Here is a 21,011-nt window from a genome sequence, read left to right on the forward strand (position 1 = left end):
TTCAAGATAATAGCAAAAGCAGGGACCATGAGATGGGAGCCTGCCTCCTTCAGCCCTGAGTCTCCACAGCCCAGCTCTGCCCTGGCCCAGAGTCTGCTTGATAAATGCCTGTGGATGGGCACAGGGTCTTGAAGCCAGCTTTACCAGAGCATGCTTCCTGCAAGGAGCACAAGGCCATTATAGAATAAGATACAACATGGACAAGCGGGACTGGGGATCAAAACATCTGAGATCCATTAACATGAGAACACACACCAAGACCCTCCAAGAGTCCCCAGCCATCATGACCACAGAGCCCCTGGCTTGGAGCACTTTGAAATAACCTGTATTATGGAACATTTGGCATGGCGCATGTCCAGAAGAATACTCAGCATAGTATTAAATTAGGGGATGGGATTTGGGTGGTCGCTAGCTTCCCAGGTGTCACTAGTGGTAAAGAATCTGCTGCCAATGCAGGAAACATAAGAGACATGGGTTCAATCCCTGGGTCAGGAAGATCCCCTGCATGGCACTCACTCCACTATGCTTGCCTGAAGAATCCCCACGGATAGAGGAGCCTGGTAGGCTGCAGTCCATAGGGTCGCAGAGTCAGACATGACTGAGTAATTTGTGTATTGTTGTTAATTTGTCTTTGTACTTTGTGTTGTTGAAAATGTTTACAATGGGTGTGAAGTCGCTCAGTCGTGTCCGACTCTTTGCGACCCCATGGACTGTAGCCTGTCAGGCTCCTCCATCCATGGGATTTGCCAGGCAAGAGTGCTGGAGTGGATTGCCATTTCCTTCTCCAGGGGATCTTCCCAACCCAGGGATTGAACCCAGGTCTCCTGAATTGCAGGCAGACGCTTTAACCTCTGAGCCACCAGGGAAGCCCTACAATGGGTGAGCAGGTATCATTTTACATGCACACAAAATAAAAAAAGAGCAACACTAAAATGCAATCTTTTGCTGTATCTCAAACCAATTTTATTTTATAAAATCATGAGTTCTACTGAAGTTGTTTTGAAATATGAAAGGCCAGCTTGAACCCAGTGGAAACTTGTAAAATAGTAGAATTAGATATTCAGTCCTTAAATTCCACCTCTCCCACCTACTTCTAGAGGGACTTTGGGAAAATCATTTCACCTCTTTGAATCTCATTCTGTAACATGAGTTACCTCATTGAGTGGAGGAGTCAAGGTGGTTAAGATGCAATAATCCCCCAATACTGTGTAGCAGAGAGAACTCTGCTTGGTATTTTGCAACAACCTAAATGGGAAAGAGTATATGTATAACGTATACATCAATTCAGTTCAGTTCAGTCCCTCAGTCATGTCCGACTTTTTGCGACCCCATGAATCACAGCACGCCAGGCCTCCTGTCCATCACCAACTTCCGGAGTTCACTCAAACTCATGTCCATTGAGTTGGTGATGCCATCCAGCCATCTCATCCTCTGTCGTCCTCTTCTCCTCCTGCCCCCAATCTCTCCCAGCATCAGGGTCTTTTCCAATGAATCAACTCTTCACAGGAGGTGGCCAAAGTATTGGAGTTTCAGCTTTAGCACCAGCTCTTCCATTGAAAACCCAGGACTGATCTCCTTTAGAATGGACTGGTTGGATCTCCTTGCAGTCCAAGGGACTCTCAAGAGTCTTCTCCAGCACCACAGTTTAAAAACATCAATTCTGTGGCACTCAGCTTTCTTCACAGTCCAACTCTCTCATCCATACATGACTACTGGAAAAACCATAGCCTTGACTAGATGGACCTTTGTTGGCTAAGTAATGTCTCTGCTTTTGAATATGCTATCTAGTTTGGTCATAACTTTCCTTCCAAGGAGTAAGCCTTTTAATTTCATGGCTGCAGTCACCATCCGCAGTGATTTTGGAGCCCCAAAAAATAAAGTCTGACACTGTTTCCACTGTTTCCCCATCTATTTCCCATGAAATGATGGGACCAGATGCCATGATCTTCGTTTTCTGAATGTTGAGCTTTAAGCCAATTTTTTCACTCTCCTCTTTCACTTTCATCAAGAGGCTTTTTAGTTCCTCTTCACTTTCTGCCATAAGGGTGGTGTCATCTGCATATCTGCACATCTGCATACCAATATCTGTTATTGATATTTCTCCCAGCAATGTTGATTCCAGCTTGTGCTTCTTGCAGCCCAGCATTCCTCATGATGTACTCTGGGTATAAGTTAAATAAGCAGGGTGACAATATACAGCCTTGATGTACTCCTTTTCCTATTTGGAACCAGTCTGCTGTTCCATGTCCAGTTCTAACTGTTGCTTCCTAACCTGCATATAGGTTTCTCAAGAGGCAGGTCAGGTGGTCTGGGATTCCCATTTCTCTCAGAATTTTCCAGAGTTTATTGTGATCCACATAGTCAAAGGCTTTGGCATAGTCAATAAAGCAGAAATAGATGTTTTTCTGGAACTCTTTGCTTTTTCAATGATCCAGCGGATGTTGGCAACTTGATCTCTGGTTCCTCTGCCTTTTCTAAAACCAGCTTGAAAATCTGTATATACATACACATGTATATGTATGAATCACTTTGCTGTATACCAGAAACTACCACAACATTGTTAATAAATTATACTTTTAAATTATACTTCAGTATAAACTAAAATTACAAAAAAAAAAAAATCATGTGTAACCACCAAAAAAAAAATTCCCCAATAAATATTAGCTACTTTCCCTGTCACTAATGTTGATGGACCTAAATTAAATTGTACCATCTAAGTATGTTTGGGTTTTTTTAACATGTATTTTTATTTATTTGGCTGCACCAGGTCTTAGTTGTGGCACATGGGATCTCTGATCTTCATTGAGACAACCAGGATCTTTTAGTTGTGGCGTTGGGGTCTAGTTACCTTAGCCACTGGACCACCAGGGAAGTCCCTGTTTGAATATTTGAGTTAAATGTATTTCAATCTGTTTAAGTCATCCTTTTCTATACCCAGACCCCCAAGGTTTGCTTAAAACAGACAAAGGTTTCACATGTGTCCCAGGTTTAATTATGCTCACATTCAGCAGGTTCCTCCCAGCAACCGCCCTTGTGGTGTGCAAGCCAGCACGGGGTTATGGCCACGCTGAGCAGCAGTCAGGACCCCAGCCTGGGAGGAGACTTGGGGAGGCACATGAACACTGGGAAGTCAGTCCTACAGCTGGGTCTTCTGTTTGTAGAGCTGTCGTTACAGGAACATCTGGATTCCTTAGATGATACTGGGAAAAGCAAAGATTATGTTTGGCTGTCTGGTGTATTTTAAGGGCTGTATCTCTTATTCTGCGTGATTAGGAAGTCATCAGCAGCTTAAACTTGATGCCTCCCTCAGAGCCAATTCCATGGCTCTCTCCATCTTCCAGGGCAGGATGAGAATGTGGGGGAACTCCTTTTATTAATAAGCTACCATTGTCCACCCCAGATTTTTAGGCTCGAAGCAAACAAAACTTTCTGTCCTTCTGTTGAATAATTGATCACATAAGCCAACTTTTTCATGGGGCCCCATGGATCTTGGGAAAGGCAAGATGGACAAGTCAGCCAGTGGCCTGAGCCCTAACAAGCTGTACCCAAACAGTCCCATCCAGCTCCTACCGAGCACAAGAGGGACTACCTGGAAGAAAAGAGAGAGGAAAAAAAAAATCAGAATAAAGGCTCAACTACAGAGTAGTGTGGGACTGAAGGGATCTTCAGGCTCGTGACCGGCTTAATCTGTGCTCGGGTCCCACCTCCACTGCGCAGCCTCTATTTCCATTCAGAATCAGCGCTCTCCTCACCTGTGAAGCATAGCAGGTGACAGACCAACCTCATCATGCGATTGGGGAACCCATGAAGTAGACCACCCCCCAAGCCGGGTGTGGAGCATCACACATACACACGCACACACATGCAAGTGCAAGAACATGTGTGTGCATGCATGCACACATAAACCCCTGAGCGATGAATGAGGGTAAAGAGGGAAGCGCCTTCAGGACTGCTGTGAAGAGGAAATGGCAGAGTGCAACCACAGGACGTGGAATGAAGACTTGCACGTCACAAAAGCTCAGTGAACACTTACTATTGTTGTTATTGTTATTAATATTAGTCTGGTTTATATTTATTCACAAACCAAAATACGTCAAACTCCCCCCATCTCACTCTTTGGAATATACATGCTTGCTTTTTGCCAAGAAGAACTCTTGCCAAGAAATGCTTTTGCTCTATGTATTTAGAAAACCCAGCCTAAACTATTCTTGGCTTTATACCAGGAACTGAGCTAACTCTGCCTAAGACAGCATGTAGACCCTCCCCACAGGAAAGCCAATAGCCCCTCAGCAGACTGCCACTAGGCACCACAGCTGAGGAGAAACTCCAAATCTCAGACATAGATTCTCCCAACCTTCTCCATATAAAATGGTTTTTAATTTTTTAAACTGAATCTCATAAGTTTAAAACTCCTCCATGTGATTCTACTCCTTTCCCTGGCATTCTTGTTGAGATCAGGAAAAATACAGTTTTCCTTCCTGAGGAAAGTGAGATTAGGTGTGCACTGATTTTCTCTGAGTAACACAGCCTCAGCCCTGTAATTAATATCCCGGCCGTCCACAGCCTCATAATTAAACATGAGACGCACAGAATGGGGAGAAGTCACAGGAAGGCAGGAGGTAAATCACTGGGCTAGTTTCTGCCACCCATTCCTGGGAGCCACAAGGAAGGCATGAGGCCTCTTGGGGAACAGGGTGCCCCTGAAGCTAGCTGGAGGTCACCTGAGCCCACATGATCATTTATTTCCCATGGTGGCCTGTTTCCCAGGGTGCTTCATGGAACATTAGGCAAGCAGCGCCTGATAATGGCTGCAGAGTCTCTGTTCACCTCCTAACACGTACACCGCCTGCAGAAGACACAGCTGCTCCATCACCCAGGTGAGAGTCCATGCGAAAGGAAATGGAGGATTTGTCCTGAGTCCTTGCCTGCTGTTCAGCGAGACCATTAGTGTCTAGAAGAACGCAGGCAGGGAAAGTCTCAGGGAGGCTTCCATGCTTGTTTCCATGGGTGTGGTCACCCTCCCCTACGGAACGTTTGGCTCATAAGTATCTCTTGCCCCAGATCCTCCTGTTCACGCTCACCCAGCACCCTGCCTCCTCCGTTTTCCAGAAAGTTGGAGCTGGGTGGCCGGACAGGGCAAATGGACAAGAATAGAAACGGCACACAGGGCTGCCAGGCCGTGAAAGCCACACGCCTCCATTTTCTCTTGCTTCCTCCTCCTGGCAAACTTCGCAGGACATTTAGTCCAGATGAAGAGGCTCTGAGGTGGCAGAGCCCCCATTTAGAGGGAGTGTGGCAAGCAGAGTTCCCCACCCATTAGCACTAGGTAAGGGTGAGCCTTGTGATTAAGAAAGAACCCTTTCCGAGATGAGCCTCCAAGAGCATCAGCCTACTGTACTCTTATTACCTCTTTAACTAAAATAAGCACCTACTATGTGCAAGGCCCTGGATGGAACACCCAGCAGCACAGTAGAAAAGACAGGAAAAACAAACACGGAAGCACACTTTAAGCAGCCTGATCATTTCTGTGAAGGACACAGACAGGAGTACGTCTTGGGCAATAGTAGGGCACCCTCTGTGTTTTGTTTAAGGGAGGCCTCTCTGAAGAGGGATGATGGTGATGAAATTCAAGAAACCTTCCTGGCCGAGTGTGGGAGGAAGGGCAGAGCACTGCACCAGTGGAACCGTGTACGCAAAGGTCCTGGGGTAGAAGAGAGAGGGGGATTCTGGGAGGAGCAGAACGGCAGCCAGTGTGGCTGTGGATTGCTACAGTCGGTTCAGGCATGGACCAAGTGAGGGAAAGGACACAGGCAGGGACAGATGACCGGGGCTCCTATTTCTCCCCGTGAGAGGAGAGCCCATTGGGGGGTTTTCAGTAAGAGACAGACATGATCTGATTGACTTTTAAAAGGACCACCCTGGCTGCTATAAGGAGGAGCAGGTGGAAGAGGAGAGAGCCTGTGGGCATCATCCCAGTGGGAGGTGACAGTGCTCAGGGAGAAGGGAAAAAGGTCAGGCTTGAGAAAACTGTCATGGGGACTTAATCAGGTGCCACCAGTTCTGCAGATATTTCTGCCCTGCACCCCACACCCGGAAGTTCACAGTTCCCCTTGCTGAGGCCCCCGGCTTCTGCCAGCAGCAATTTGTGGCTTCCAGCCTGGTTCCATCAGAGGACACTATGACTTGACCCTAAGGAAAAACTGAATGTCCTTGGATCCAGGGGAGGGCTTGCTGAGAGGCAAGAAGGCTGCAGGTCACTGGGGGATTCTGAGCTCCAACAGAATCAGGGGGAGCTACCCCTAGGCATCTGAAACCCCCACCTGCTTATCAGAGGCCCAAGGTGCCAGGAATAAAACAAAGACAGTAATGGGCATGGCCATTTATCATGGAGTGTTGCTTGCTGTGGAGTTACAGGGAGTTGAATTGGGAAAGGATTTGGAGAACATTCCGGAAGGAGCCGATAGGAGGGCTCCGTGAGTCTCGGGAAAAGCCAGGTGCCTGCAGGGCAGGCCGGACCCTGGGGTCTCCAGGTCTCCCCAGGACCGCAGGTGGGCAGAGCTCAAAGGCAGAGGAGAGGAAGAGCAGCCGTGTCCGGCACAGGGACCACGGTCTATACTCAGGCAGTGTGTCCACTTCCAGGTTCTGTGTTTCCATAGCAACTCCAGGTCCTCACCCTCCCAGCCCTACTGCTTCAGGCTTTAAATGGGCAAATGAAAGAGAGAGGATAAAATTTGGCTTTTCGTTGAGCAGGACAGCAATCCAGGAATTAAATTGCCCCTATTTAAGGCTGTTCTCTCCCGGCCCTGTGAGAAGATGTAATTTCACAAATTAGCCCGAGAACCCCCGAATAAGTTAACCCCTTGGAGGCAGGAGTGGGGCCCCTTCCACCACAGAAGGCTTGGGCCCACGCATTCAAAAGGCTTTCTGCCGCCCTTTCCCTCTGGGCCTGTTCAAGTCACTCCAGCTTCCTCCAAGGAGCTAGCTCAGTCTGGCCTGAGACGCTGCCAATTGCAAAAAGCCGTGAGCATTCAAAGTGGCGACCTGGACCAGCAAGCATGGAAAGGAGGAATTCTGTGTGTGACTAATGGATCCCAGACAGAGCCATTCCCCAGTCACAGCCACAACTTTACAGTGAATTTCCAGTCGACTATAGCTGCCTGATTACAGACAGCTCTGCGCAGAGGTCGCCGGTCAGGCTCACTCCCAGATGCCTGGGTCAATGCTTTCTGAAGCAGCCACTCAGCCATTCCTGATCCTCCATGAGAGCCCGGCTCTCTCCTCCATCTCCCGGTCCCAGGATGGAATCTGGGGCTCCAGGTGTGGGGGGCTGCCCTGATCCATGGCAGATGGCAGGCGCTTCTCCCCGCTCTGCCTTCAGGCCCCCAGGTGAGTAAACGAAGAAAGCCTGTTTGAGTTCATTTGAGGCTGACAGGTTCTTCTGGTCAGCCTGACCTCCGCAGACACCTCCACAGTGGGATTTCTATTAGGGAAACACGACTTGAGAGTTTGTAATGTGCTTCCTGCCCCGATGCTGTGGTTTTAATTAACAGGGTCGCTGGTGGCTGTCCCTGGCAAACATCACAGTGGAGGCCAGGGGGGCCTGAGGAGGAGGAGCAGAGCAGCTTCTGTCTGCCTGGATCCTGCCAACACAGAAGCTGCAGCTCAGAGCAGAGCCACTGTTCCAGGCCACAGGAGTATTCAGACGGAACCCGAGGTGTTTCAGCTCCCAGGTGCAGTGGGCACACACAGTCCACGCCCCAGTGTCAGGCAGGCTGTTGGCCATCCCCAATGTGTTGCAGGAATGGCTGCGGTGAAATCTTGGTTGCAGCTGGTTCTGGGGCAGGCCAGGCTGCACTTTGGCACAACAGACCCACCAGGCCTCTAGGGCCCTGGCATGAGTGCCAGCCTTGAGAAAATCAATCAGCTGCACTCTGATTAATTTCAAGTTCAGCTCACCCCACAGCTGGCACTGTGAGAGGCAGAGCCTGCATCCCAACCTGGCACAGCCCTAGGCTGGACCAGCGTCCAGCTGCAGCGTGGCAGCAAGGTGCCCTCCCCTGCCAGGGTCGTGGCGGTGGGCTGCTACCAGACAACGAGCAGGGGAGCCCTAAGAGAGGGTTTTCAGCAGCTGATCACCCGGCAGATTCCTTGAGGCATTTCCTAATTTTCTGTTAATGACAAAGAGAGGCAGGGATTCATCATGTGGACCCCCGTCCTCTCCCCACTCTCAGTCTGTTTGGCCTCAGCCAATCATATGATGACCTCCACCAGCAGTTCAGACCAATAAAATACAGGTGCCCCTCATTATCCATCTATTATCAATTCCTGGAAATGCTTTGCAGAGTGAATTTTCAGACATCGGAAGCTCAGATCCCATTATGTAAAATGGGAAAAAACAATAATGCATTCCCAGACTGTTCAAAAACCCCCAAACAATTTCCCAAATACCTCTAAAACGCTCTGAAACACCCATGTAACAACACACTAAGGGTTCTGGCATAATGCAAACATGTAAAACACCTTCTTTCTAATTAGTCCACACTAAAAGACCTCACAGAGGGGAGTGTTGAGGTGCAATATTTAGCTGCACTGAACAGAAGCAGATTCAGGTTGTATTTTCCTTCTCCACTGCAAGGGGCACATATAAAATGTAGCCCCACAAATGCAGATTGAAGAAAGGATCTCCTCAGGTAGAGCCCATCAGGAGTGCCCCCAGAGCCCGGCAGGAGCAAGCTGGGCACCACGGAGGGCTCAGCCCCCGGGGAAGGGAGGCAGGGGAGGTCTGATAGGAGGAGATCCGGGGTAGCAAAGGGGTCCCTGCAGTGCCCACCTGGCCACTCAGCTGCATGCCCACACCATGCTTTCCACTGGCCTATCCTCGCAGGTCCGTCACAGGGACTTTTTATTCTATGGGTGAATTTGCATGAAATGTTGACTAGTCATTAAGATGACTGATCAGGTCATGGGAGTTTGGGTGGCATGGCGGTCAGTACTCGGGCTTGTCTCCCAAAGTTACTTGACCAATCGCTGTGTGTGACAAGAAAGGCAGTGACCACGGGGAAGACTCCAGCCCTCCTCTCCTCCATTATCTGTTCCAGAAAATGGTCCTGTGCTGTTTCCCCATCCACCTCCTCCCCACACAAGCCCCAGGCCGGGGTGTCATCACCAGGGGGAGGGACCAGGAAGGAGCAGAAAGCAAGATAAGGCCCCTGAGGGTGGCTCAGCTGAGGGTCTGGGAAAGAGAAAGGTTCTGGAAGAGGCACGGTGTGGAGGGGCATGAGAGAGCCTGGGGAGCGGAAAGCCAAGGAAGAGGGTTAGGTGTGGCAAGAAGTCAGAACTGGATCTTTTTAACGTCCTTTGAGAAACCTACACCGAGACTCCACTTACTTTGAGGGGTTTTGTTCGCTGGACTGTGCTTTCCTAAATGGGACACTGATCTGAGTCGAGACAGGTGGAGCCCCAAGTTCCAATGGAAAGTTTGTTTCGGTTTTTCCTCAGACTTACTTTGTTGTATAGCAGTATCCAGTTCCTAACAGGACCATGTGTGCTGCCAGGAAGTCTCATGTTTCAAGGGTGCCCCAAATGCGCAGCCCCGGGTCACAACGCCCAGTCACCTTCTCACTGAAAATGTGCCGTCACCCTGTCCGGCTGCAGGTGAGAACTAAGCCCACGGTGGGCAGGCAGTTCCCTGCAGGCCTCAGTGAACCAGGCTTGGACCCAGGCCGGCTGATTTATGCAGGTACGTGTCTACATTGTTTGCATAGGCATCCATGTGTGCCCAGCTGTGTGTACAGGTAGGCATAGGTATGCATGTCTGTGTACGTGCATGCGTGTCCGTGCATGTCTACATGCACGCCTAGATGCGTGGGTCTGAGTGTGTATATGTGTATCTTCTATGTGTGTATATTTGCATGTCCATGTGTATGTCTATATGTGTATGTGTGAGTATACGTGTGTATGTGTCTATATAATGGGTGCGTGTTTACATGTACTTCACTGTGTGTGTCCACAGCTACGCTGTAAGATCCACACAGAGAGGAGGCAGGTGTTCCATGGCTGTGTCCCTGGAACACATGCTCCCAGCACCCCTCAGTGACTACCTGCTAGGCTCACCTCTGGGTCCCCACCCGCCCTCTGGACCCTGTCCTGGGGGCTCCCCAGCCTCAGCTCCGCTGCACGGGTCCCGGTTTCCCCAGACATTGCCGGGACCTCGGCTGCTTCCCTGGCCACATCGTGTGACTACAGCAGGCCAGGAGAGGCAAGGCCTTGAGAGGAGGCCCGGGAAGGAAGTGAAATCCCCTCTCACTTAACAGCCTAATAAGGATTTGAACCGAAGTCTGTGAGGAATTCTCAGTTTAACTGTTTTCTCAGATGTGGAGACCACGTCTCAGCTTTCCAGCACCAGGGGAGGAACAAGTCAAGCTGGAAGGGGGAGGATGCCGGCCTCTGGCACCGGCTCTGCAGGCCCGAGCCCCCCGCCCATCCCCAAGAGTCCCCAGCAAACTGCTCAGGGCCTCCCTAGACCCGGAGCTGGGGGGCGGAGGGAGGGGAGAGCCATATGTGCAGGTGAGGGACGGGTCAGCCACCTGCAGGAGACCATGGGGAAATTATGTCATTGAGACACAGCGAGGAGCCGCTTGAAGACTTGAAGATGTTTCCAGATGCCTGGGCAACTGAGTCACCTGGAGGAGGGGCCGGCGGAAGGAGGGGATCTGCAAAGCTCATGACCAGATCCTCAGGGATGTGTGTGGATGCACCAGGTAGAACCATACAGACAATTTCACATTCTCTGCAGGTGGAATCCACTCCTGATCCTCCCCTCAGGTGCCCAAGCCCCCGCCTCACCTCTGTTCTCCCCCCACCCCTGTGTATTCTGCTGTGACCAGACCACACTGGTTCTCAACACAGGAGCCACCCCACCTCCAGGGTCAGGCCAGCCACCCCTGTGCCTGGGACACCCTCCAGCTACCTGGGCGGCGGCTCCTTCCACTAACTCAGGTCTCATACTTCCTTCTCCAAACACCCTCGCTAAAGCTGTCGCCCACATAAATCCTACCAGACAGCCTCTTCCCGTCCCGTAATCGGGTTTTCCTCTTTGCACCTAGCACCATCCTGCTTTATCTTAACCCCTTGCAGGCTGTTTATTTCCACCCCACTGGAACGTGAGCTTTCTGGCAGTCACAGACCTGTCATGCGCAGGCCATGCTGCACCCCAGAGCTGGGAAGAGGACCGGCATGCAGTCGAGTCCCATCAGCCTTTAATGGTGAGTGAGTGATGAAGCGCGGCACCAGGACTGCCCTGTCGGGAGCACTGTCAAGGACTCCTTCTTAGAGCACCATGCTGTCACCACTCCCATCCTGAGCCTCGGTGCTCTGGATGTTCAAGGAGCAGAGAGAAGACCATCGCCTCCACAAGGGGCCCACTTTTGGAGCACATGGGCATCAGTGCCTGCTGGGAGCACACGGGAGCCCCGGGGCCCTGGGCGCAGCCACAAAAACCTGCACTGAGTTTGTTTAGAGTCCTGCTCAGAATGAAGGACGGCTCTCAGGCTGGAGACCTCTTAATACAACAAGCAAACACCACGGGGTTTTATAAGGCAGCTGCCGCCCGACAGGCAGGGCACAGGCTCCCTTTCCTGGCTCGCTTCTGCTATCTGCTGGCCACTCCTTGACATGCATGGGAGAAGAAGAGTTTTATTTCCCAGACTCACACAGGCCTTTGTTTCCTTCTGGGAAGAATTCATTGCCAATTTTACTCCTCCCTTGGCAAGAGCCACCCAGCCGACCCATCCCTTGAGTAGAGCAGACTCTAGGCCCTAGGTGGACTGGGGAAAGTCACCTGGTCCCGCAGCTTATGACTCCCCCACTTTACTTATTTACTCTATTAGCACTCAATATCAAACCTGAGTAAGGGGCACAATTTACAGATGAGGGTGTGAAGGCAGAGAGATGTTGAGTAAGCTGCTCAGAGTTGCACAGCAAGGAGGTGGAGCCAAGCATGAAGGCACCTGGGCACACATACCAACAACTATGCAAATGGCCCAGGTGCCCTGCCCTTCCTGCTCCAAGGGATCCCAAGGGAGCACCAAAAAAAGAGGGATGTGGGGAAAGTGGAGGACAGGGCAGGGGGTCCTGCAATTCATCTCCATCCTCTCAGAGGCTTAGAGAAGCCTCCATCTTGACTTTCATCTTCTGATCTGGACAATGTAAGCACTGAACTGCATGATTTCAAGGTTCCATCTAGGGTTCTCTGGACAGGATAGAGAGACAGAGAGTATGATGGTTAGAGGACAGGCTCTTTGGTCAGACAGACCCATGGTAAAGACTCGGCACTTTCACTCAGTAGCTCTGTGGACAAGAGGGAAGTTGTTTATAATCTCTAAGCCCCAGCTATATGGATAAAGGTCCATATAGTCAAAGCTATGGTTTTTCCAGTAGTCATGTACGGAGCTGAGAGCTGTACTGTAAAAAAGGCTTAGCATTGAAGAACTGATGCCCTCGAACTGTGGGGCTGGGGAAGACTCTTAAAAGTCCCTTGGACTGCAAGGAGATCAAGCCGGTTGATAAAGGAAATCAACACTGAATATTCATTGGAAGGACTGATGCTGAAGCTGAAGATCCAATACTTTGGCCACCTGATGCAAAGAACTGACTCATTGGAAAAGGCCCTGATGCTGGGAAAGATTGAAGGCAGGAAGAGAAGGGGTTGACAGAGGACCAGATGGTTGGATGGCATCACTGATTCAGTGGACATGAGTTTGAACAAACCCCAGGAGACAGTGAAGGTCAGCGGAGCCTGTTCATGGGGTTGCAGAGTCAGACATGACTTAGCAACTGAACAACAACGGCGGCTTCTCCTGGCCTACGGATTAATGAAGATAAAAGGAGGCCAAATGCAATGTGATGGCTCAAAGTAAGTGCTTAATAAATATTACCTGTCATTATAACACTATTCAAGGCTCTGAGAAGTCTTGCAGGAAAGCACTCTGCTCGACTCTAGCTCAGCCTCTCCCCAGTGTAGCTGCCTGCAGTGCCACCATGGAAGCAAGCAAGATGCATCGTCCTCATCAGTGTACACGGCTTTCTGAAAGTCACTAGAACCTCAGGCCCCACAGAGACAGAATCAGGGCAGGAACCTGGGCTGGTGGCTCCCAGCTCTATGCTCTCTGCTGCCTTTTACAACATCTCTCTACCCCGAAGGCACTTCTCACCACCAATAAACAAAAGAATTAGGAGCCATTCTCCCAGACTCCCAAAACTAAATATTTCACATTTGGATTCTGCAGTGCTTAGTTGTCAGCTTTACAGACCACAGGCAATTAAGAGTCCAAGCCCGGGAAGCCGGTTGTTAATAATTCTGTCATTATTCTCAATTTTCAGCACCACCACACATGAAACACCCATTTCCAATTTCTGTAAAGGTGCTAAATGGCTTTTGCACTGTGTCATGAAAGTTTACCATCAGCCAAATGGCTGCAAAGAGGACCTGCAGTCCCCAGGCCCGGGGCTGTGAGAACTGCTGGTTGGCCTGCCTCCGGGCAATACCCTTTCTCTCTGTGCGTCATGCTCAGGACAGGTAACCTCCCGAGACATGGCAGTCGTTGGTCACACTCAGGCTTGCGGGGCGTCGCTGTCCATCCGAGTTCACAGGGCCCAAAGCGCAGGATGTAAGCAGGAAACCACTCCTTCCTGCTGGGGCAACACCCCAGAGCCAGATGGAGAAAACCAGTGACCAGCCTCTCTGACTGGTCTGAGTTGAGAAGAGGGAAGTGTGTGGTCATCAGACCATGTCTGCAGAGAGAGCAAGTGGGAAGGTGGGCTTGAGGGCTGCTGAGGCTGCCAGGGCTGCGTTTCCTTCTCACAACAAGGAAGCCCTTGAATCAGAAAGCAGAGATTTTAGGAGCGGTGACAAGGCCTGGAGGTCGACAGCAGGAGATCCCTGCCCTGAAGCTGTGACCATAACCAGCACCAGGTCATGGCTACCTGTCTGCACAGTACATCCACCAGCCAGCCTTCTGAGAGTTTTCCTAGAGTGACTGCTCCTGAGACCCCGTGGGCCACCCCTGTTAGCAAGATGGGACGCAGTGAGGCCAGGAGCTTGGGACGAGGCCCTGGGGATGCTGTCTGGCACTCTCCTGCCCTGGAGACACCGAAACTGCATGGATGTGTCACGAGGCTCCTCTCCCACACGGCTCTGAAGAGGGAACGTGGTGACTTTGCTGAGTCAGCTAACTCAGAGGGGAGCATAAGCCTGGGCAGTGAAGGGAACAGGTAAGGTGGGAGGGGGTGTCCCAGCAAGGGGAGACGCTGTGACAATGGTGGCCTCGTGCCAGGAGGGGCCAGGCCACAACTGAAGGACAGAATGACGAGGAGTTCGACATCAAGAGCCACGCGGAGGGGCATGTTGGGCAGGGCCATGGGCAGGGCAGCGTGGGCCAGGCTGAGGAGACAGGCAGCACCACAAGCAGGCAGTCATGCAGAGTTTTGAACTGTGTGCTGTGAAGACATGTGGCCCCAGCTAGCTGGAGGCTGAGAGCCCACCTCCACAGGGAGAGACCCCGGGCTTCTGTGTTCAGAGGATGTTCCACAGAATATAGGGCTCCACAAGCCTTCCCTAAGGCGCCCGTCAGGAGAGGATGAAGGACCTCAGGAGTGGATGTCCCCCTAAACATACACACACACATCCATACACACGCTTATACACATAGACACGCACACTCGTACACAAACATGCACACATACAACATGCATACATATATACACATATTCTCACACACGTATACACATGCACATACATGCGTATACATGTATACACACACAAACACCTACACGCACAGCCATACATTAACACATATAAACACACACCCAGCTGGGGCAGGGCATGTGTGTCTCACACCTAAGGCTTCGTCTGTTACAGGATCTCTAAGCTCTCGTCCAGCACAAACATTTCATAACTGGGTCCATCTAGTGTGGTGATTAGCAGGCGGTGACTCAATAAATGTTCACCAAGAGGTACTGATGAGACAAAGATGGATAAGAAATTTAACAGCAAACAAAACATCCAGGAGACACACCTGGTGCCCTCTTCGTCTACCCCCAAACTCAGACAGGAAATCAGGGAAACAAAGCTTCTAGGTCTGAAATGCCCAAGGACCCTCAGAAGGCAGCAGTGGCCTCCAGGGGGCATCAGTGCCGGTACAAAGGCTTGCTCTTGTACACAGAGCATTCCAACACAGATGTAACACAGCGTTCTGTGTGCCTGAAGCAAAGGTAAATACTTCTTCCAAATTTTTCTAACTCTAGAAGTAATATATTCTCATCCCCTGGAGAAGGAAATGGCAATCCACTCCAGCACTCTTGCCTGGAAAATCCTATGGACGGAGGAGCCTGATAGGCTATAGTCCATGGGGTCACAAAGAGTCAGACACGACTGAGCGACTTCACTTGCAGGCATAAAATTTAGGGTTTGTAGAAGCTTATAGAGAAGAAACACAGCCAGTGAGCAGTAACCATTATAAATGGTTTAGATGACTCTCTTCCTCCTCATCTACCAAGGCTCAGGCAGACATTTTGTTTTTTTTTCAAAAATGGGAATAATATAAAAGAATTATATTCTGATTTTTCCTCAAATTGTTATTGCTAGTATTTTATCATCATAATAAAATGTTTAACACTTTTAATGGCAGTGTATTATTCCATTTACCTGGAGGTACCATAATGGACCCTCTGTTTTTAGACTTAAGGTGTTTCTAAGTTTTCATGCACATTGTTTGGGGAAAGTTCTTCTTCCTAGAAAACACTAGCCTAGGTCTCTGAGCCAATCCTCTCACTTAAAAAAATAACAAAATCTGGACAAAAATTTAAAATCATCTGTTCAAAGATAGCAAAGAGTTAACAGACTAATGAGAATACGTGGGGCCAAAATCTGGGAGAGAAAGGAAGCCACGAGGCAGGAAGACAAATGTTGGAGTGAACAAATGAGCAAATGAATGCACAGTCTGTGAAGGGGGAACGAATGGGCCAACCCTGAGGGGCCTTTTAGCCACACACACAGCTGCTCTGGCTCCATCTCGTCTCTCAGCCTGCTGACCAGTCATCCGCCTTGCTTCTCTAGAAGCGGTGCGTGCAGAGAACAGTGCCTGTCTGTGCTGCTCAGGGTGTGTTTTCATTTAGGATCACGGAGTTTACCCAATTAATAAATGGAATGGGAAAGAGGCCTCTGCCTGGTAGACAAAACAAAGTGAGGAGAGGGTCTCGGGCTGCCTCTTCCCGCTCTCAACTTAAAGCAGAAACTGCTCTCCCCACGCTCTTTCCCCTTCTTTCCAGGCTCCTCCTGTGCACACACGACACAGCCTGACAACCCTGCAGGTGGCAGTGAGCTTCCTGGCCACGTCTCTTTTCCTACAAGAATCAGGCTGTGAGCTTGTGTGAACATGTTTGCAGCTAACCTTATGGAGCATTACATGAACTTATCTAAGCCTCATAACAAGCCAGGGAGGTAGGAACCGCTGTTGCCATATTACAGAGATGGGAATGCTGAGACCAGAGAGGTTGATGTGACTTGCTCATGGGCAAGATTTGCTCAGATTTAAACTCCGGCAACCTATGCCTTTTTGATCACCAGAAGCCTCAGAAACTAACATGATAATTTCTAAACAAATTCCAGCACATGTCTGCTGTATTTACTCAGCCTGCTATATCCAGGGGCTGTAAGTTTCTTGGGTTTAATTTAATGAGAGCTATTATTGGAAAAGATACTTTCATTTCACTTATACATAAGCAGACAAAAGATTATATGGAGATGCATACTGAATACATCGTGGCTATAATTATTTTTAAATAAACTGTTATCTTCTAGATCAATTAAGAATAAGAAAAAGAAAGGTTTTTATCTTACCTTGGCCTCTTCCTTCTCTGATGCTCTTCTTTCTTCATGTAGATGTGAGTGGCTGACCTATATCATTGTCCTTCTCTCTGAAGAACTTCTAACATTTCTTGCAAGGCAGGTCTACCGGCAACAAATTCCCTCAATTTTTGTTTGACTGAGAAAGTCTTTATCTCCTCTTCACTTCTGAAAGATAATTTCACAGGATACAGAACTGTAGACTGGTGGGGCTTTCCTCTCAACACTTCGTATCTTTCACGTCTCTCTCTTGCTTGCATAGTTTTTGAAAAGTTGGATGTCATTCTTATCTTTGCTCCTCGAGAGGTATTGTGTGTTTTTTTTTTCCTTTGACTTCTTTCACGATTTTTTCTTTCTCTTTGATTTTTCTGTAGTTTGTCTGAAAATGATACATCTAGATGTAGGTAGGTGTAGGGGCATTCTACCATGTTTATTGTTCTCTGAGCTTCCTGGATCTGTAACTTGGTGTCTGACGTTCATCTGGGGGAAGTTCTCAGTCATTGTTGATTTACATGTTTCTTCCCTCTTTCTTCTCCTTTCATAATTCCCATTACTTGCATGTCATACCTTTGGTAGTAGCCCCACAATTCTTGGATATCCTGTTCTGTTTTTTTTTTTAATCTTTTGTTCTCTTTGCTTTTAAGTTTGGCTGCTTTCTATTGAGATCTTTAAGCACAGAGATTCTTTTCTCAGCCATATCCAATCTACTAACAAGCCCATCAAAGGCATTCTTCATTTCTCTCATGTGTTTTTGATCTCCAGCGTTTCATTTCAGTTCTTTCTTAGAATTTCTATTTACATTGCCCATTTGGTCTTACATGCTGTTTACATTATCCGTTAAAGCTCTTAGCATCTTAATCATAGTTGTTTTAAATTCATGGTTTGATAATTCCAAATACCCCTGCCATATCTGAATCGGATTCTGCTATTTTTCTCTGTCTTTTCAAATTGTGTTTTTTGTCTTCTGGTATGCCTTGTAATTTTTTATTGATAAGTGAATATGATGTATCAGGAGGGAAAAAGGAAATGCTGTAAATAGGCCTTCAGTAATATGTTGGTGAGGAGTCGGGGGAGGGGACGAGTCCTTTCGCCTATATTCAGGTCTCAGTCTTTTAATGAGCCTGTGCCTCTGGGCTGTGAACATCACACGTGTTTCTGACTTTTTAAATTTCCCCGTAGGTGGGACAGAATGGCTGCTGTGAGCAGGAGTTGGCTATTTCCCTTCCTCCAGGTCAGTTGGGGCTGGGGGGGAGGCCCACTGATGAATCCCCAAGAGGTTAGATTCTGGCTGACGCATTTCTCCTGAGGGCAGACCTTGTTGAAAACAGACTGCCCTGATGTATTTAGAAATGATTCCTTTTCCCCTACCCTCTCGGAAGCAAGAGTGAATTCCCCCTAACCCACTTTCCTCCACCTGCCACGCTCACTATGAAAACCTGGCCGAGCTCCTCCAGGTAAAATTCACGCAGTGTCAGGGCCCCGATGTCTGGATCTTCCTGGAGTTTGTCCTTCTCAGACTTGTCCACACTGAGCTTCAGCAGCTCCTCCAGAGTTTAGGTTTCCTGACCCCAGGACTGACCACTGCGAGCTTTCTGCCCAAGCACGTTGTGTTTCTCTATACCTATCAGTCTCTCCAGTCTGGGGGCAACAGTCTGCCCCGTGACCTCACTACTCTGAAAGATCGAAGAAGAGCTGGTGGTTTCAGCTTTTTCAGCTTTTTACCTGTTCTCAAGATGAAATGGCGTCTTTCAGCTTCTTACTTGGCCAGGCCAGAAACCAGAAGTCTCTAATTACATATTTCATATCATCTTTTTATGGTTTTCTCCCATTCGTGACAAATGTTATTAGTTTTCCATTTAGAAAACATTTTCCATTTGGGAGATTTACTTTTTAAGTCCATTTATTTTAAGAGGGAAAATGAGAGTGTGTTTGTATTTTGTTTTTAATGAAGGAGATAACAGGACCAGTGTTACACAAACGACAAAGATCTTGAAGGTGGTATTTGAACGACCGAAGTTGGGGAGCTGGAGATAGTGGATTTAACACAGCAGGAGCTCAGTAAGCGTGCTGTAAATTAGAGCTGTTGTGGTTAGGATTATTAGCCCTGGTTATCTGGCCCAGTGTGAGCAAAGGAGCCAGCTTGTGCTAACCCACTTCAAGCCACCACCCTTGGGGAACATAGATGGGCTCTGAGGGCAGAAGGGTAACTACACAGGGGCCTGGAGCCACTGTGCCGGGCGGCAATTCATTGCCTTCTCTCCGTGAAGCTTCCAAACAACCCCTGCTGATGGTTGCAATCAAACCCCTCAACTTGGGCTTCCCTCCAGCCACAAAAATATACCCCTTATGGCTCAAACAGATGTTCCTTGGGTTTTAGACCATGAGCAAATTAACAGACTAATTCATCCCCACTCCATTAGGAACAATATTTCAGCCCTGTCAATAGCCACCAGCTCCACACTGGCAGACAAGACCACCTACTGCTCAGGAGACCCAAAGAGGCAGATGGCATCCTTTGCCTGTGATCATTCAGCAGAGTCCTGGGGTGGCAGACCCAGAGATGGGACACATCTCCTGGACACCTGGGCAGCAATCTTCCAGCCTCTAGAACCGCCCTGCCCTTCACGATACGGTTTCAATAACCCAAGCGTCGACGTCACACATTTCTCTGGTGAATTCAGTCCTCCCCAGAATACTTCCGAGAATTCTAGGAAATCAAGGAGGAGGGCATATCCTTTCTGACAGTCACTGAACCCTTCCTCTTACTTCTGTCCAGGACCCTTTATGTCTCGTCTTTGTCATAGTTAGGGTCCACACACTGCTGCGTTCTATCTCAAACCCAAACATGCCCTCTTTTCCTTTCCCCAGTACGTGACCCCACCAAGGCTCATGCAGAGTTAGTGGGCATAAAATTGCACAATGCTTCTGAGTAGGGCTTCCCTGGTAGCTCAGTGGTAAAAAATCCACCTGCCTATGCAGGAGATGCAAGAGATGCCGGTTCCATCCCTGGGTCAGGAAGATCCCTTGGAGAAGAAACTGACAACCCACTCTAGAGTTCTTGCCTGGAGAATCCCATGGACAGAGGAGCCTGGCGGGCTACAGTCCGTGTGATCACAAAGCGTCGAACATGACTGAGCATGCACCCATGCAGGCCTCGGAGGAGGAGCAGCATGCTAAAGGCAAGTGGTAGCAGAATACAGACAACAACTGGAAACAAGACTCCACACGAGGTCCTGGGCTCCCAGGTCCTCTCCCCCCGCTTCCCTGGAGCCCCATGCCCTGCCTCTAACCTTCTCTCTCTGGGCCTCCCAATTCTTTGGGGCCTCCCAAAAGAACTGCATTAGGGGCCACTGCTCAGAGGACGAGGAAGTGTAACCTACAATGGGGAACATTTCCATCCCTGAGAGTGAAAAACATTTCTAATCGGAACATGGACTCATGTTTATCTTACTATTCAGAATACTGTGGCGGAGATATCCCCATTCTAGGCAATGCCCTGCACTTTGTCTCTTGCGACAAACAAGCCGCACTGTTTCTCTGACAGTGAATTTTCCTTCCACTTGGCAATTCAGCCGGCATGGTTTACGTGCAATTTTCAGGCAGGACCTTCTCCTGGTCCTGTTTCCTCTCAGAGTAGATCTCTGTGGCTCTCTGCTTCCATGCTGGGAGCAGTTTGGATGACCTCAGGCCAGCCGTTTTTTTTGGAAGGCTGCCCAAGAAGCTGCTAATCCCCTTGATCTTGGTAACAAATCTGTCATCTTCTATGTTGACCTTCTTGGCAGATAATCAAAATGTGCTAAATTCTAAAACCACTTTTCCTTTGGTGTCTGAATACCTCGTGGGTTTGGTGGGACTTCAGAAACCAGTAGGGATAATTTGTCTTCTCTCTCTTCTGCTATTCAAACATGAATTTAAAGTCTGTCCCCAAAGTAGAAATAAACCTTGAGTGTGTTAAGCTTTGGACCCAGTGGGATGTGGTTGGCAAGGTGTGGGTCCTTATCCTAACATGGTATAACCTACATCTCCCACATTCCCTTGACTGTGTATTCCAGGTCAGGGGTGGCCAGGAGAGAAACGTCTGGGCAGCTTGGAAGGCAGACATGACATG

General features: G+C 49.0%; 1 protein-coding gene across 2 annotated transcripts in view; it reads right to left on the bottom strand.

Moving 5' to 3' along the window:
- Positions 1–940: 940 nt before the first annotated feature.
- Positions 941–21,011, bottom strand: part of CDH26 (cadherin 26) — an 84,247-nt gene continuing 64,176 nt past the window's right edge. Inside the window, exons 17-18 of one of the 2 annotated variants that reach the window (XR_009595950.1) lie at positions 3,003–3,200; positions 941–2,493 (exon numbers count right to left, since the gene is read on the bottom strand). Coding sequence is in view for 1 of the 2 variants with exons in the window: in XM_042229916.2 (XP_042085850.1) it covers positions 3,057–3,200 (144 nt within the window). In the remaining variant the exon portion in view is untranslated. Of the gene's footprint in view, positions 3,201–21,011 lie in introns of both variants that reach the window. The other variant, XM_042229916.2, reaches the window with a different exon arrangement.

Source organism: Ovis aries, chromosome 13, assembly GCF_016772045.2.
Source record: "Ovis aries strain OAR_USU_Benz2616 breed Rambouillet chromosome 13, ARS-UI_Ramb_v3.0, whole genome shotgun sequence".
NCBI classification, from domain to species: domain Eukaryota; kingdom Metazoa; phylum Chordata; class Mammalia; order Artiodactyla; family Bovidae; genus Ovis; species Ovis aries.